This window comes from Chelon labrosus (genome assembly GCF_963514085.1).
Source record: "Chelon labrosus genome assembly, chromosome: 15".
NCBI classification, from domain to species: Eukaryota; Metazoa; Chordata; class Actinopteri; order Mugiliformes; family Mugilidae; genus Chelon; species Chelon labrosus.
The window spans coordinates 17,446,393-17,463,048 of NC_140348.1; the positions used below are offsets into that span (position 1 = coordinate 17,446,393).

The following is a 16,656-nucleotide window of genomic DNA, read 5'->3' on the forward strand; positions in this document are numbered from 1 at the left end:
TGAGTTTGCACACGGCTAGTTTTAAAAATGAATTTGAAGAACTCGATTTCAGATGATCGGATCAGCCAACAGAGAGGAAGTTTAACTTCTATGACTTAGACTAAACAACTACTAAAAAGAAAAATAGATAAGATAGTTACTAAAATAAAAAAGGAATTAAATAAATATAAAAATTGAATACATTAGAGCTGCACATGTACAAATCTACAAGAAATAGAAATAGATGTAAATATACAATATATACATAGTAAATGCGCACAAAATGTTCCCAAAAATGGCTAATTAAGATTTTAACAGTTTGCGCTGCCTAATCCATAAAGGGGAATTACCGTTTTTTACAACCTGGACCTTATTTCTGGCATAAAATACGACTGTTTACTCACCCATATAACTTTGGTGTCATTTAGAGTCGTTTGGAAGATATTTAGATCCAGCGGAGCATTTTATATCCATATAGTGGGAGTGACTGGGGCACCGAAACGCAGCCTCTAAATGATGCATTATCTGCCGCGAAACTCGTTCATTTCACTTATATTTTGTTATGATACGCTAGTGCTATTCCCCGTTGAGTCCGGAGTTACCTGTTGTCATCATCCGAGGTCTGTAGATTGACCTACTAACTTCTGACCTGGATGATGTCATCTCTGAGCGCCGCGCGCACCCGCAACGGTCAGCTTGTTTACCTTTAATTTGCTACTGCTAGTTTTTTGCAACATGGCTGAATATTTTTCGGACTCCAAATGACACAAAAGTTATATGGGTGAGTGAACGATCGTAATTTATGCCAGAAATAAGGTCCAGGTTGTAAGATTCCCCTTTAAGTATCAATACTCATTCAGAGCGTAACAAAAGCATGGAAAATATTGCATTACGTACAAGCTGATTGTAAAATGTATAAAGATACACAAGATGCTAACACAGTTAAGCTTAAAAACACTGATGAACACTGTTCTTGGATTTACATTCATCCATATAATTTTCTGAAACCTTTGTTTGACTCAGGAACCACACAGTTGTGAACTCCAAGGTCATCGCCGTGACTGTGAGACCCGAGCCCAAGGCAACTACCGAGTCCCACCTGGAGATTGAACTGGCTCACCTGGCGAATGTAAGCACTTCAGTCATTTAGAATCACACCAACATTTGTGACGGCTGACATCCGTGCGCCGTTTTTTTTTTGTTTTTTTTTTCCGGAGCGAGCGTCCTACAAAGACCACCACACCACATATCACCTCCCATTAGCCGACACACAATGCCGGCTAATTGGCTCGATAATTAATTTGCAAGCAGCTGGTGTCAGGAGAGCGCCTTGCGTTCGGATAATTACAAGGACAATCCCTTTTTATGATCCGGGCCGTTTTATTCATCTTACAGTTAAAGTGCATGTAAGTCTGAACGTGTCAACAGCTGTGTGTATGAGTGTGTGTGTGGTGGTGCTGTCCATACTCCAATTTGTGCTCTCTGTGTGATCCATAAAACACATTTTCAAAAGATTTTTTTATAAAGGGACAAATATGGAGTTGATTTATAACGATGATGGTGCTGCTGAGGATAATGATGATCAATTATCGTCGTAATTTACCAAGCATTTTGTCCTTTTCCTGCCTTCCAGGGAACAATGAACCCCTACTGTGCACTGTGGGACAGCACCATAATGTAAGTGGGCATGCACTTTCTTTTTTGGAACTTACTATTTTTTTTTTGCTGTAGGTCTTTATGTTTGTTTCTAAACATCAGGGTAGTAGAATGATTTTCAAGAGGTGATGGTCTCATGCTATTTTTTTCCCTCTCGATACCGATTCCGATGCCTGGATTTTGCGTATTGATCGATATCGAGTTCCGGTCCGATAAAGTGTTCTGGGATTAAATAGCAATTCCTTTAATAGATTTTAAACTGCAGCCACAATTGAGTATAATTGTACAGTATACTATAGTTTTTGTGTTGTTTGAATGCAGTTTCTAGTGTTTACGTTTCATGTTTTATAAGGCAGGTGGTGTCGAAATCAGGGCCACCCTTCCAAACTACAAACTGTTTGTCACTGGTGGGATTTTCCTGCATTAAACATGGTCGTATTGCTGACATTATGCAAGCTTGAGCTACCGTACCACTACGAAAATCTACTCATGCTTTATTTCAGTAGACAGTAAACAGCAAGTTGGCAACTTCTGTTTCAGAAGGTTGAAGAATAATTGATTTCTGGAGGTGAAATGTGAGCCAGAGCTAGCAAAATATCAGCAATATGGCAATATTTGACAAAACGTGGTAAATCGGCACAAAGTTTGGCGCACTAGCAGATACCTGATCCCACATTTAAGGCAACATCAAATCCAACTAATTTTTCTGTGACACTGAAACAATTCGCTTTGACAGCAAGGAAATAAACTAGCATGTTTGTAGGAAGTGGACGAAAATCAAGGGGAACATCTTATTTGATGACGCAACCCCTTACAAAAGACCAGCTATAAATAAAAGAGCTTCACGACATGCGATGTTGACTCTTTGTTGGGACGCTCACACATGTTGATTTAAATCTGTTTGGGCAGTTTTTAAGTTTCTTTGAGTCAGCGTTAGTTAGCCTCTACAGCTGCAGTGCTCCGGCGTGGCAGACGCCGTCATGACTTTCTCAAAACTCTTATGAGAAATGAAAGTGAGTCACACGTGAGTCATGAGTTCACCCCTCCTGTAAATCCCATTTATGGCGGCATTTACTTCTGTACTTTTACTTTAACTTTAGTGATATAATATGAAAAACCAAGCAGCAGCACGCATCAGCTTCAGCACATTTTTCATGTAAAAAATGTTAATAAACTGGATTGCATTGTAAATTGAAATATATCGCAATATATATGCATTGTTCTATCCATCTCCCCCTAGTTAAAGCTTCCCTGAACATTTTATATGCAGCTTGACACTTTTTTTTTTTTAACTTGAGGTTATTTTGCCCGTGTTTGATGTGTCAGTGCGGTTTAAGCTGATTTGATGTCAACTTCTTTGCAGTAGAAGTCGCTTGTAAAAGCCGAACATGTCAGAGCATTTTCACTCAAAAAGAGAGACTGTCACTGGTATTGTCTAATTGCCCTTAAAAAGGAAAAGGATCGATTGTCACAGAGTGGCAAGAGCAAGACAACCCAGGCAAATCACCTGAGGGCTGCAATGCAGAAAAGAAGGAGACCTCAGGTTGGGGGTGAATGAAAGCGATTTCACGTGGGCAGCCCGGCTGTATGACGGGAGAGGGGGAGGTTATCAGACAGATGACAACCAACGGAAATTAGATGGGACAAACCACTCAAGAAGAAACGCTCTAGATGCCAGCAATGTGGGCTGGCAACATGGGTCACAAAACTGCTGGGGAGGATGACTTACAGGCTCTGGACGGAGACCTTTAGGTGGCATGCATCCACTGAGTTGCCCGGGACCTTCTGGGCAGTGGGCTGGAGATTGGGACACGTTGCGGAAAATTCAGGACACCAGGGCGGGCAGCTGTTGGCCGGGGTACTGAACAGGCTGAGAGCAGCTGGAAACCAGAAATGTCTTCAGCCGGGGGTCAAACAAGGGCGTGCGGCTGGGCTGCCAGGGAGAAAGACTGCTGAATAACAATGCAGAAAATTGGCAAGTGGAGTTTAAGATGGCTCGAGTGTAGCAGCGTCTAGAACAGTGGAGATCGGAAGCATCCACAATGGTGGTCAATGGCTGTTATACAAGGTAGATAGACGACTGGGGGGCAGAGGTTTCTGCAGTGGCAGCCAGTTAAAGATCAGCGAGTTGTACAGCAGCAATCAATAGCCATAAAGCCTAAAGGCCAGGAGCGACTCTGGTAATGGCACAGGACAGGCTGCTGAACGGCAGAGGCATCAGCATCTAACTGGGCATTGGCAGAGGTATCTGACGGATGGTCGGGCCTGGTGTCAGCTGGGCATCAGCAGCAGAGGTGGCTGGCGGACAGTCGCTCAACAAGTCCACTGAAGACTCTCAGGCTTCAGGAAACACGGGGCCAGGGAATGCAGGCAGGAGGCACGGCAACTTCAATTGCAGACTTTCTAGTGCTTTGGGTGCCAGGGAACAGTGCTAAATGTTCTGAAGCCTCTCCCCTGGTTTGTTTGGGTATGCTGTAAGCACGCACAGGAGCTTCTCTGCCTCTGTCCTCATTCTACATTTCTGACAAAGCCGCTCAAAGCCTGTTTGTATCCCCCAGTGATCGATACATGTGTCTTCTGAACTCAGCTCAAGAACCGGCGGTATTAAAAACTGCTGCTGCCAGGACCGAAATCTTTATCTTTATGACTGCGATCAGTCTAGCATCTAGATGGGTGACGGGATTCATTTTTCTAAATGACTCATCACTGTGCAGCAAGCCACAACACAGACTTAAACCTTTGCGTGTGTGTGTGTTTATTCGTGGGGGTTTCAAGTGAAATTGGATTAGCATGTACCAGAGATAAATTTTAATTTCGGGTTATTTACTTTATTTATGCAAAACACAACATCAGCTGAGGTTATTGCCGGAGCTTATGTGAGGTTGTTGCTTTTACCTTGAATTAGCTTGTGGATTGTGCACGGCCTGTCCTCTATCACAGCATTTGAGGGCAACCGGTCTATTTTTGAACTGCAAAGATGCAAGTGGGACAACTCTGCTCCATTCTCTCTCCCTGACTTTCACAAACCAAGTGTTTTCACAACCCCCCACCCCCCACCCCGCCGATCAACAGTGAGTTATTTTAATCAGAGCGCTGTTAGGTGATTCCATGTCTTGATAATAATCTCGATATCCAACAGTTGGCTCTTATTATTACCAAGCAGCAGCCCCTGTCTAGACTCATTCGGGGGGCTAATGCACCATCTGTCAGCCATGTTGGTTCAAACCAAACCAGTGCGCTCATTGTAAGACATGGAGGACTGGACTATTTACTTTAGTTCAAACTAGAAGATCAACCTAACTGGAAACAGGTTTAGGTTTAGTGAAGCATACTGGAGGAATAATACATGCGATGATGCTTACAAAGAATACAGCGGCTATTCTCCTTCGTCTCTTTAAATACTGAATGACTGTTTACCAAGCAATCATTTCATTTCCGCTTCCACAAGTAAATTCAGCATAATTACTCACCAGTCAGAGCCACTACTGTCGGTTTCACATGAGACAAAAGTCTAATAACTTTAATCTGTCTCAGCGGGCCAGCTCGGTGATTGCCTTAAAGCAGAAGAGAAGACAATAATGAATAAGACAAAAATATGGGTACAAAAAAACCCACAAAAACTGTGTCAAAGGTGCCCAAAGATATTTCATTCTGCAGGTGTAAAGCGGTCAAATAGGCAGATATACTTTTATTACTTTTTCCTTTTTCCAAATGTCAATATTTTCTGTTATCAGACAAAGCTTGAAATTACCAATATCTCACTGCCGTGCTGATTTTAGATCAGTTAAATTTGCTGTTGCGTTCATAATAAGTCAAAAAAATAAATAATATTTTCATCTATAGAACAATACACTATTTAAATATGATCTTTAAATTGTAGATAATTAATCCCGTTTTATTAGAGTATTGTAATCTCTTCAAAGTGAACTCAAGCTCTCGCGTTCTTCCTCACCGCCACTAAACATGCGGAGGAAAGAAAATTACAGAATGACATTACACGCTAGTCGCAGCCTTTTGGCATTCTCCTGCAATTAGACCGCTTTTTAAAATCCTCCGGACGCTTGTAACGCGGTGCATGGAAAGCCATATGAGCATCTTTCTGACATTTTAATGCATCAGATTATCCAACAGAGCCTTGTAGAGGCGAAACATCAAACGGAACCTTTGTCAGTAAAGATTCGCTGATGCTTAAACAAGGATGTGCAAGTCAGCAACTTCCTTAAAACACATTTAAAGCGCTTCCGCTGACACTTTTACTACACCTTTCTATCTTTTTAAGATCTACATCCTCTCGTTTTATCCCTTTGTTTCCTCTCTAAAGCACTCGGAAGGTAGTAAATCATGTTAGTGCTACAATTCTTTTGTTAGTATTAAATATTGTTTGCTTTAATGGTGAAGTACGTTAACTAGTTTTCAGTTTTTATGGCCAAACGTGTGATGCATTTGCCGTAACTGCTGCAGTAAAAGTGATTTACTCTGCTGCTTACCATCCAAAGCCACTTACTAAATAATAACACAGAATATAAAATGAAATGCATGAAACATTTAGAAATAACGAATGAAACTTGTAATGGAAAAGTTTTAGAAAAGAGTACATACATTTAGAGTTGCAAAGAAAAGCAGACCTTTCAAACCTTCTACGAGAAAAGTTCTTCAAAAATTATATATGTCAGAGCTCATAAGCAGCTCATAACAGGAATACACCAGGAAATCAGAGGAACCAGAGCCTATGAATCATTTACACGTGAAGGTGTGGCAGCAGCTGTCCCGGCTTCAGGTTCCACCAACATCTGGAGATCCTGAATCCGAGCCAATGAGGCCAAATCCCAAACACTGGCAACTGCTCCAAGGCCTGAGAACCGACAGAAACCTGTGCTGCAGCGCCAAAGAAGGAACAGTTTGACACGCTTATGGCCCAGCTCTGCTTTGCTGTTGTGTTCTATAAACAAACCGCGCTTTGCTATTTGATGCACAAAATCCTTTCAGCGGGTGCTGAATGAAACAGACGACTAACAAAAAGTTTGTCTCTTTGTCATCTGTAATCATACTCAACCTGATTATAACGCTGCATCTGTGACAGGTCAGGTAAATTACCCATGTAGTTATAATATACACCGATCAGCCACAACATTAAAACCACTGACAGGAGAGGTAAATAACATTGACCATCTTGTGACAATTCAGTGTTTTGCTGGGAAACTTTTAGACCTGGCATTCGTGTGCATGTTACTCAGACATGTACCACCCACCTAGACCAGACCAGGCACCCCCACCCCATAGCAATGACACTCCTTGATGGCAGCAGCCATCCCCAGCAGGATGCAGCCTGACACAGACACACACACAAAAATGGTTTAGGAACAACTAAAAATAAAAACATGAAGAACAGCACAAGGTGTTGACCTGGCCTCCAAATTCACTAGATCCCAAACCGATCAAGTATCTGTGGGATTCACTGGAACAAGTTTCATCCACAGAGGCCTCTCCCTTCAACCCATAGGACCCAGAGGCCCCCACTAACCAACAGACACCACAGGACACCCTCAAAAGGCCCATTCTCTGATGAGTCACAACTGTAATGAAGGCACAAGGGAGACCTACACAATATTAGGAAGGTAGTCATAATGTTATGGCTAATCGGTGCATATTTAGAAGTCTGAATTTTCGTCTCAGTCTTCAACTTTCACTTAAAGCTGTGATTGATTTTAAGTTTTAGTTTTGAAGGCGCTCTCAAATATTTTTCCAACTTTAACGTCGAGCTTCTTTGACATTCCCATATCTGAGATCAACGCAAGTCAAACTTTTTTTTCTCCTCGTCACAGGCCCAAAAAAGAGACACAGACTCGATCAGATTCAGCACCCACGTGGGAAGACTTCTGTCGTGTTTTGAGCCCGCCTTGCTTTTGAATAGGAACGCGCCGATACAGAGGCGATAGCGGCGAGAGCGATTGGTTCAGAATGAAATTAAACCACTTCTGGCTCTGCTCGGGATGTCTGTTTGTGCTCTTTGAAATAATCCCCGTGTGCTGCTGCTAAAGGACGTCGGCAGGCGGAAGGAGCAACACCGTGGGCGTTGTTTACAGTAATTCCAAGCTTCACTCTAGCAAGGACCCGTGATGGACTGATGAGGACACTAAGTATACATTAGTTGACGGTGGGCGGTGTTGTTATGTATGTGCGCGAGAGCACATGATGCGAGTTGTGGCACATCGCATGCACACGCCGAAGTAGGACATGAGGGCAGCGGTGTCAGGGTGCTGTTATTCACTGGCTCTTTGTGCGACGAGCGCTTATGTCAGACTTTTATTAATGCACTGTAATGCGTGTGCATCTTTAAAAGAGAAATATGACAGAACAGAAGCCACATTTGTTCAGTTAACTGCATTTTCACATATAGTTTGCAACATTTTTCACCAATTACGCACAATTTGCTGCAGCATTTAGGCATTTAACCTAACAATAAATGAAATGCAGACACTAGTGGATGCATTAAACATCAGCTGATAATAGACCTGATGGAACTTTGTATGCACCTGTAGAGTTATTCACATCTTCACTGACAAATCCAAACTGCAGGTTCTCCTACTTGTCTGTCTCATTTTGGATTTCACACTTTGTGATTAATACCATTTTTCCCGCCACATAGAAATATGCACCCATTTTTCTTTTCTCCTCATTCAGTTAACACAATGTGGTCCACCGGCTGATCTAAATTGCCCGTCATCAAGAGATCCAAGATGGATGAAATAATTTCCGAGCGTTCCCCTCCACACAGCCTGTGCACAGCCTCCCCCAACACCACCACCACCACCACCACCACCTCGCTCGCCCTCCTCTGCCCTGTCATTGTGTTTCAGTCTTTCGAGAGTTTATCAAATTGCCTGAAGTGCGTAGCCTGAGGCCCTCTTCGAGCCCCAATCACGGTGTCTGACTAATCTAATGTGAGGAAGGAATTTAAAGCAGTAGCTGCATGCCCGAAGATGTGTATGACGAGCTCTGATCATATGCCGCCCGACATGTGAGAAAAGACCGACACTCAGGTTGGTCATTTAGCCGACACAGCTCAACAATCGGAAGGATGAAGAGCTCAAGAGGTGTTTGACTCACGCAGTGAAGTATGAGCCGTGGACATCTGGATAATGCATGGATTTTCTAATAAGATAGCTGGAGGGGCTCAGGCTGTCAAAGTTAACCAACTCTGTTTCAGCTCCACTGAAAGGTTTAAATACTGAATGTGTCTAAAACTTTGCGAGCCTTTTTATGTCACTCTACTGTCATTTATGTCAAGTCTTGACGACTAAAAATGTAAAAAAGAAAGTAGAAAAATAAAAAGATTGGAGCATGATTGAGCTCTGTCACAAATTTCAAGTTCCATAAGCTTTGAAAAATAGGTGTCAATTCATCACTGCATGGACAGGAAGTGGTCAGCAAAGGCTGTGAGATGAATGTCATGTCATCAGTCTCGCTGACACTTTCTCTGGGGGGCATTTTGTATTCTAGGGCCACCGAGCCCCGATAAGGTCAGACAACGCATCAAACGTGAAGTACATAAATCCCCAGTCAGGGACTGCTCCTCCTGTCAGCTTCATCCCTCTGGCACAAAGGGGAAGCAAACACTGAGAAAGTCAAAAGTTATAGGAACAGATCGTGTCGAGGATTGAGTCCTCACCAGGGGAACGGCGGATCCAGCCCAAAGTTATCAAGAAGTAGGATATGATATCGGTCTGTCACGTCGGCGGGAAGTGTGCGTCGGAGACCGGGCTCGCATCAGGATGTGACATGTGGGCTTTTGAGAGTGCGGCAGCACCCCGCTCAAAGGGCGATCTCAAGTGGGGAGGTGTGTGAAGGATGTGATGCTTGCCCGGGCCACCAGCCGGCTTCACAGCGGCCCACATATCTCTGTCCTGTAGGGAGTATCACAAACAATGAAAAGCCGACACATCCCCTCTGCTGAAGGATGCGCGTGTGTGTGTGTTTTTTTTCCCCACATTGAAATGTTGTTTGCCATCATACTGTATATACTGTAACAGTGCACAGAAGGACCTGTGCAATCCTGAGTAACTTCTTCAAGTATTCATGCAAACTTAATCTTAGACATTTTAAAAGTGGACTCTTACAAGTTAGTCTGGACTTATGCAAACACGGAAAGACAATTTAAACAGTTTCAAGCTTTAAGCAGAAACAGCTCATTAATGGACTACACTTATTAGAATACATACATGGATTTAAAGCCTTATGACTTGGTCTTATGTCTTAGTCTTTGGGATATAAAGGCTTCAATTCCTGATCTAAAATTGAGACTTTCATTTCATTTTTATGCCCTGAAGTGACTGCCAGCCACATTGTTTCCCATATATATGGCTCACATTCATGTCAGTGTGGCATCTAGTTTTTAATAGTCACGCACATCGTCGCGCTCGGGAAGACGTTGAAGACGTCCTCGGGAATTTAAATTTGAAGAACATCCTGTTAGACTTTTTTCAGACATGACTCAGGGCTCCAGCTGGCTCCTCTATGAGATATTTCCTCCACTCCATTAGAGCGTATGAACTTTATTTGGTGAGTTCATAATGACTAGGCATTAGCACAATTGTTGCGTTTAGTTCCAACTGTTTAATATAGTTCTGTATCAAATTAAACTAATGCTTTTCTAAGGAACCCTCCCTCCCCCTTCTCTGCCACTGAATAGTTTAGCTGTATGCCTGTTGAACCACAGAATAAGAGCCCTTCAGCTGGCTTGTTTGCGCGCAAAGGGACATGAATCAATTGTGTACACAGAACAGTCACAGCCCAGTTAAGAGAAGAAGCGATGAGGAGGTGGTGGAGGAGGTGGAGGAGGAGGAGGTGGTGGTGGTGGTGGTGGGGGACATGGTGAAGGTTCATTTATCGTTTTATTGCTGTGCACAGACAGCTCCGAGGACCGGTTGGAAATTTGCAACTGGCTCCACGGCCCCTTCCAGGAATAATAAATATTGCTGCCATATTGATCAAATGACAAAGCAGGATTGCCTCGCACAGCACAGCACACACACACACACACACACACAGAGAGACAGACAGACACACACACTGCCGCTCACACAAATCAACAGCCAGCCGCCTATCGTCCTAAATCAGCGGCGTATGCGTCTTGTTTTGCCTTATTTGTCATGAGAGGATGCCACGAAGAGTAGAGGGGGTAAAAAAAAAAAAAAAAACAGAAAAGAGGCACAACAAGTGTTTGCTTTGTGACACGAATCTTAATTAATAGCAGGTTACTGCGGCGGAGATTTGATCTGAAAACAGATTGTAAAGTTTGGACAATCGGGGTTTTTAATCAGTGAGGATAAAAATAAAAAAAAAATAAAAAAGAAAAGATGAGTTGAATGACAAATGGTAAAGAGACGCTCCTTTCATTTCACCTACTAGTGGTGTGAAGTGAGGGACTGGCTGCAACCATTTGCGCTTCCTCCGCGGGGTGGTATCGGTTCTGCAGTGTGTGTGTGTGTGTGTGTGTGTGTGTGTGTGATTCTTAGCGGATCGCTTCGCACCGCGCAGCGACAACTTTCTTGTGGCGGCGGTGGTGAGGGGTGGGGGGGGGGGGGAAAGAAAGAACAAAAAATGGTTTTCAAGAATAATCCTAAAACGCAGTTTATTCCCGGCACACCGCTAGACCCGAAGCGGTACAAGCAGATCCTGCGCCAACGTGCGTTTATTTTTCCACTGTATCACCCCACCACCACCACCACCCCCCCTTCTCCACGCCAGCAGAGAGGAACAGAGTATCAATCTGATGCTGTCCACCGTTTCCAGGGTGAAAATCCCCCTAAGGAAGCATCCACAAGCTGCTAATTAAAACAGCTGAAGGGGGGGGTTAAAAAAAAAAAAAAAAAAAAGAGGAACGAAAAGAAAGAAAGAAAAAACAGGAATACAGTCGATTGGGGAGAATATCTAGAGGAATAGAAATTACGCAGAGACGCGTTCAGGTAAATATAAACGCTTTTATCGGTGGTGTCATGGAGAGGGGGGGATAATTGTGTTTTGATATAGTTGGTGTTTATCTGCGTATAGCGAATCAATCAGCACCGGTCTGCTTGGACAGCTCCGTGCGTCCTCCTCCTCCCCCTCCTCCGCGTCTCCCTGCCTCTCTCTCCCTGCTCCAGCTGAAGCGCTGCTCGTAGCCACACGAGAGCCGCGTCGATTTGTCTGTCCGCTTTCCTTCTTCCTTCCCTTTTTTTTTTTTTTTTTTTTTGGGTCTCCTCTTCTCTAAACACACATACGTGACAATCTGCTCTCGGTTCGCCTCAGCGGTCGGGTAATAGTGATAATAAAAAAAGAAGCCGATCGGAAGCGATGTCGATGCGTCCCGTGAAGTCGTGCCACCGCTGGATTTAACCAAAAAAAAAAAAGAAGAAAAAACAACAAAAAAAAAACCATCTAATTGCCTCTGCCTCCTCCTTTGCAGGAACGATTCTTGGGGAGCCTGGTCCTCAAAAGGATGTAAAACGGTGCTCACAGATGCATCCCATACAAAATGCTTATGTGATCGTGTATCTACCTTCGCCATTTTGGCTCAGCAACCAAGAGAAATAGTAAGTAGGCTATTGATTTGTTATTCAGTGTGGGCTTTATAGGTAAAGGAGGAAAGCTGCGTGTGTCTGTGTGTGTGTGTGTGTGTATGTGTGTGTGTCAGCTGGTGAGGATGGAAATTGAATCTTTGCTGTGCTAATCCCCTTAAATAGTGTTTGAGCTGTAAAGGGAGATTTTCTAGTTTGTGCATAGATTTGGGTAACTGAGTGTAAGGGCATGCACGCTGAGGGTGTGTGTGTGTGTGTGTGTGTGTGCATGCTTGGGTGTCTCCTCATCAGTCTAATGCACGTTTGTTCAGAGATAAAAGATGAAAGTTTAGCATTTGCATTCTGCTTCTCATAAACCAGTAGGAAAAAAACCCCAAAAACCCTGACACGATGTGTAGGTGGGATTGTGTCAACCACGTTTTTGAGCTCTCGTGTTGTTGAAATTAGACCACTGTAAAGGAAACAGAAGCCTGTAATTTCTAATTAAGCCTGAGAACACAGAGTACTTACACTCTGGCCTCTGTTGGATGAGAAGGAAATCTGTCACCTGAATCGTGCAGCAGCAGAATCATAATCAGACTGTGTACGTTTGGATTCACCATGTCATGAGTGAAGCCATGTTCGTGTCTAAAGCCTGTGATTGGCCAGCTCACATGACTTCAAATATGGCTGGTGCATTTTTTTTTTTTTTTTTTTTTTGTTACACAATGTACAATAGATGGAAAGTTTTCTATCCAAACAACCTGTAAGCCCACGCATGCACCTCAAACCACACAGTAAATTAGAGAATCCACTGTGGACCAGTCAGCTTGGTGGTTGGTGGTTGTTTTTGATTGGTTTCCTCTCTCCAATACTGTCCAGCGTGAACCACATCCAACACCCCCCGCCCCCCACTGACCAGTTTGTCTTGCTCTGTCTTCTCCACAGACCATGGAGTACTCAGGGGTCCCATCTGTGACACTGATAGTTGGCTGTGGTCTGTCCTGCCTCGCCTTGATCACGTTGGCAGTGATCTACGCTGTGCTGTGGAGGTAATTGCAACGCTTTGCTAACACAACAGCACGTTTAGAAAAAAACAAACAAACAAACAAAACAAACTACTACTTAAGAGCTTGAGGAGACGCGCTCATCATTCGCTTGCTTTTGTTTTCTCCCCAGATACATCCGCTCCGAACGGTCCATCATCCTGCTCAACTTCTGCTTATCTATAATCTGCTCGAACATATTGATCCTCGTCGGACAAACGCAGACCCACAATGCCGTAAGTGTCGTTTAAGGATTTATTGGACACGGTTTACACAAGTGTGGCGCAATTTGATTCAGGGTAATGGCGCATTCGGGAAAAAGATCTGAGTGACACTCGACCGCGGCCTTGTCCGCGTTCAACGCAGCTCGGAGATCTTTAGGTTGGCTTTGCGCCGTGTTCCAGCAGATGTATTGTGCAGTTTTTTTGTGTGTGTTGAGGTAATAAATCAGTTTGTCTTTTAAAGGTTTAGATTTGAATCAACAGTCAGTCAGGGCCTCATTTGCCAAACCCCTAATCCACTGAATATCACCTTTTGAATAGCAGATATTGGCTCTGTCTTTGAGAGTATATAACATTACATAACACTTAGATAACTGCCACTTTAAGTAAATTATTCTTTTTCATTTTGGATTTCGCCCTTCATGTTCAATCCAAATGGATAATAAATTGTTCCTAATGCCTCCAAAAGATGTACATCTACTCCACATTGGCACAGCACCACTGGTCTTTACTCAGGTGCAACATTGTCCTCTGTTAAACTTGAGACAACCCAAATACGCTGGCACCGAAACAGGGACGGCATTTAATGGCAATTAAAAGTAGGAGGCCATAAAGGAAACCAAATGAACTGAGAGCTGGATCACTTTGAGATAAAATATGGAAGCCAGTCCCGTTCCTGGGGTTCAGATAAAGCGGTGAAATCATTAACACGCCGCGATAGTCAGACGACGCGGCGCACGCCAGGATGCCCGCTCCAACTTGGGTGGTTGAAATGAGCAATTATCAGCTCTCATACTTGGATTTTATGTGCATCGCGCCTTACTGACTCCAGACCATCAGACATGGAGATGTGAAAGGAGCCCGAATCTCAGATCCAGTCGCAGCAGGACTCAAAAGCACAACTGCTGTAAAGAAGCAAAAAAAGAAGGACCGCTTCCAGGAAAACGCACCCCACCCCCCGCCGGCCAGAGCCGTAACTGGCCAGTAAACAAATGGCTAATGTAAAAGATTGTTTGGCAAAAAGTAGTTGGGATTTACAAGCTGCCCACACAGATGCCCTTCTCAGTCATTTGGCAGCGCTTCAGAATGACACATCCGATTACAGACATTTCATTGTGTAACCGTTTTCTCGGTGTGTCTTTACCTTTTGCAAGGCACACACTGCTTTTTTTTTTTAATATCTCCTCCTCATCTCATTATCTCCCACTGCTTCTCCTCATTAATCTGCTCTCCTTAGTTTTTTGGCCCGTTAACAAGCCGGTCTTTTAACATTTTGGACATTGTTACGCGGGGGAATTGTAGATCACCGTTGCATCTAAATTAGAGCTAAAAGGCTTTAAACACTTGCAGAAAAATGTGTGTCTGTGAAAGTATTCTATCGTTAAAAATGCATTTGTTGGTACGACAGCGCTCGGTTCACATGTATAACATAAGACTCTATAGGAGCGGATGAGCCTAGCACCAGCTGAGGCTCACATTAGACCAGACTCATAAATTAAAATGCTTCCACCTAATTCCACACACACATTTTTAAGTTCATCTGTTTCCTCACTGGCCCTTACATATCCGGCACACTGTAATAGCCAAGAATATGAATCCACAATGCTTCAGGGCTTTTTTTTTTTTTTAAGCTGAGCTGATTTGAAGCCCTGTCACATTTAATCCAGTCATCTCCTGTCTTGATCACGAGGACCACCACTTAACACGGAACCCTCTCTCTCCCTCTGCATGCGGCTAATTAGATATCTGTCCACGAAATCTGCAGGGAGATTAGGTGCTTTTCAGAAAAGCTGCCGAAACACTGGAGATGTCATTTCGGCTTCTCTTAAACCGAAGCGGGGTGCCAAATTACAGCCGCATCGACAAATGCGTTTGTAATGGGCCGACGTTGTTATTAGTACTTAACATTAAAGCAGCACGAATCGATGTGTTCATGTGAACAGTCCGTCAAAAGACTGAGCATCAGCTTTGTTGAACGTTTTAGTGTCTTTTAGCTAAATTTGTTATGACACGAATTCGGCAGCTAGCTTGTGAACATACTGGAGCAGGAGTGGATGCAGTTAGAAGGAGAGTGATAATTGGACAAACGTTTATCAGGCGGAAAGAAACACAGCCTTAAAAAAGTGCTGACAACCACTCAACTGTTGACTAGCCACACCTTCTAATAGGTTAGCAATATGCTTATAGCTTGTTAGCAAGCCGAGCGGGGAAATAAAATCGATGAATGTAGGTTTAATTAATCCTCCAGGTGCTTCTAGGAATGCACATAGTGATATCAAATGCTGCCGCTGCTGCACATAAAGCTGTTGTTTTTGTCTTCACGAGCAAGAAAATGTAGTTATTTTTCAAAAATAGACAAACTGAAAGCCTGAAAGAACACCAGACCATAGCTTGTCAAGTATTTAAATGAAACCCTTAGGATTTTAGATTTAATTGGACGCCTCAAAAGCAAACAATCCATCGCCGCCAAAATATATGTGGTCAAGCTCGGCGCCGCTGTGCATGAATCTTCCCGGATTTAACGCTGTCGTCACTTTGTTCCGTATCGAACACCCGGCTGTGATAATATTTGAGAAATATTTCATGCGTTTGATCCGACATACCGTAGGAGCCAGCGTTTGAGTGGTCGGCCAGCAAGAGGAGAAATCACAGTCCCTGTGTGGGTTTAATTGCCACGCTGCCTGACACTGCCTCACTTGTTTTTCCTCCATCTCCTGTAAGAAGTGCATATAATTGGCTCCACTGTTTGCGGATTCAGAGTTGCTCATCACCTAATAGAAATCATCTCTTTGCTGTGGAGGTGTCCTCAGGGAGCGGGAAGTCAGTGAGTCACCTTTGGCTGTCTGCTCCCCATCCCTTTGTCCTCCGTCGTTGTTCATCTCGGGTTTATAGAAAGAAAGAAGACAAACAAAGAGAGGTAGAGGCTGTTGGTTTGGGCCAAGGGAGGCCGAATTTGGCAAAATGTTCATACTATAATGAGGGGAATGGAAAAAAAACAACAACAACAAAAAAACATTAGGTGGGAGGTGGTCAAGGTTTTCCAAAGTCCGCTGGAATAAGAGCAACTTTGTGCGACGTGTCTGCAAAAGTTGTCACCTTTTGTTTGAATGCTGCATGTTTCGTGCGAGCACAGATGGCCTCGTTAAAGCTGCTATAAGCCGGCAAAAAGGACAAACAAGGAGCTGAGCATTCAACTTAACGCGGCATTATTTAGCGAAA

General features: G+C 43.6%; 1 protein-coding gene across 1 annotated transcript in view; it reads left to right on the plus strand.

Annotated features, from left to right (window-relative positions):
* The window catches only part of adgrb3 (adhesion G protein-coupled receptor B3), a gene marked incomplete at its 5' end in the record, with an annotated part of 110,280 nt that overhangs the window by 79,697 nt on the left and 13,927 nt on the right, over window positions 1-16,656 (plus strand). The window contains 5 exons of the mRNA XM_084561149.1: window positions 1,003-1,108; window positions 1,613-1,656; window positions 12,080-12,206; window positions 13,119-13,222; window positions 13,350-13,452. Coding sequence (XP_084417275.1) covers window positions 1,003-1,108; window positions 1,613-1,656; window positions 12,080-12,206; window positions 13,119-13,222; window positions 13,350-13,452 — 484 coding nt within the window. The remainder of the gene's footprint in view (window positions 1-1,002; window positions 1,109-1,612; window positions 1,657-12,079; window positions 12,207-13,118; window positions 13,223-13,349; window positions 13,453-16,656) is intronic.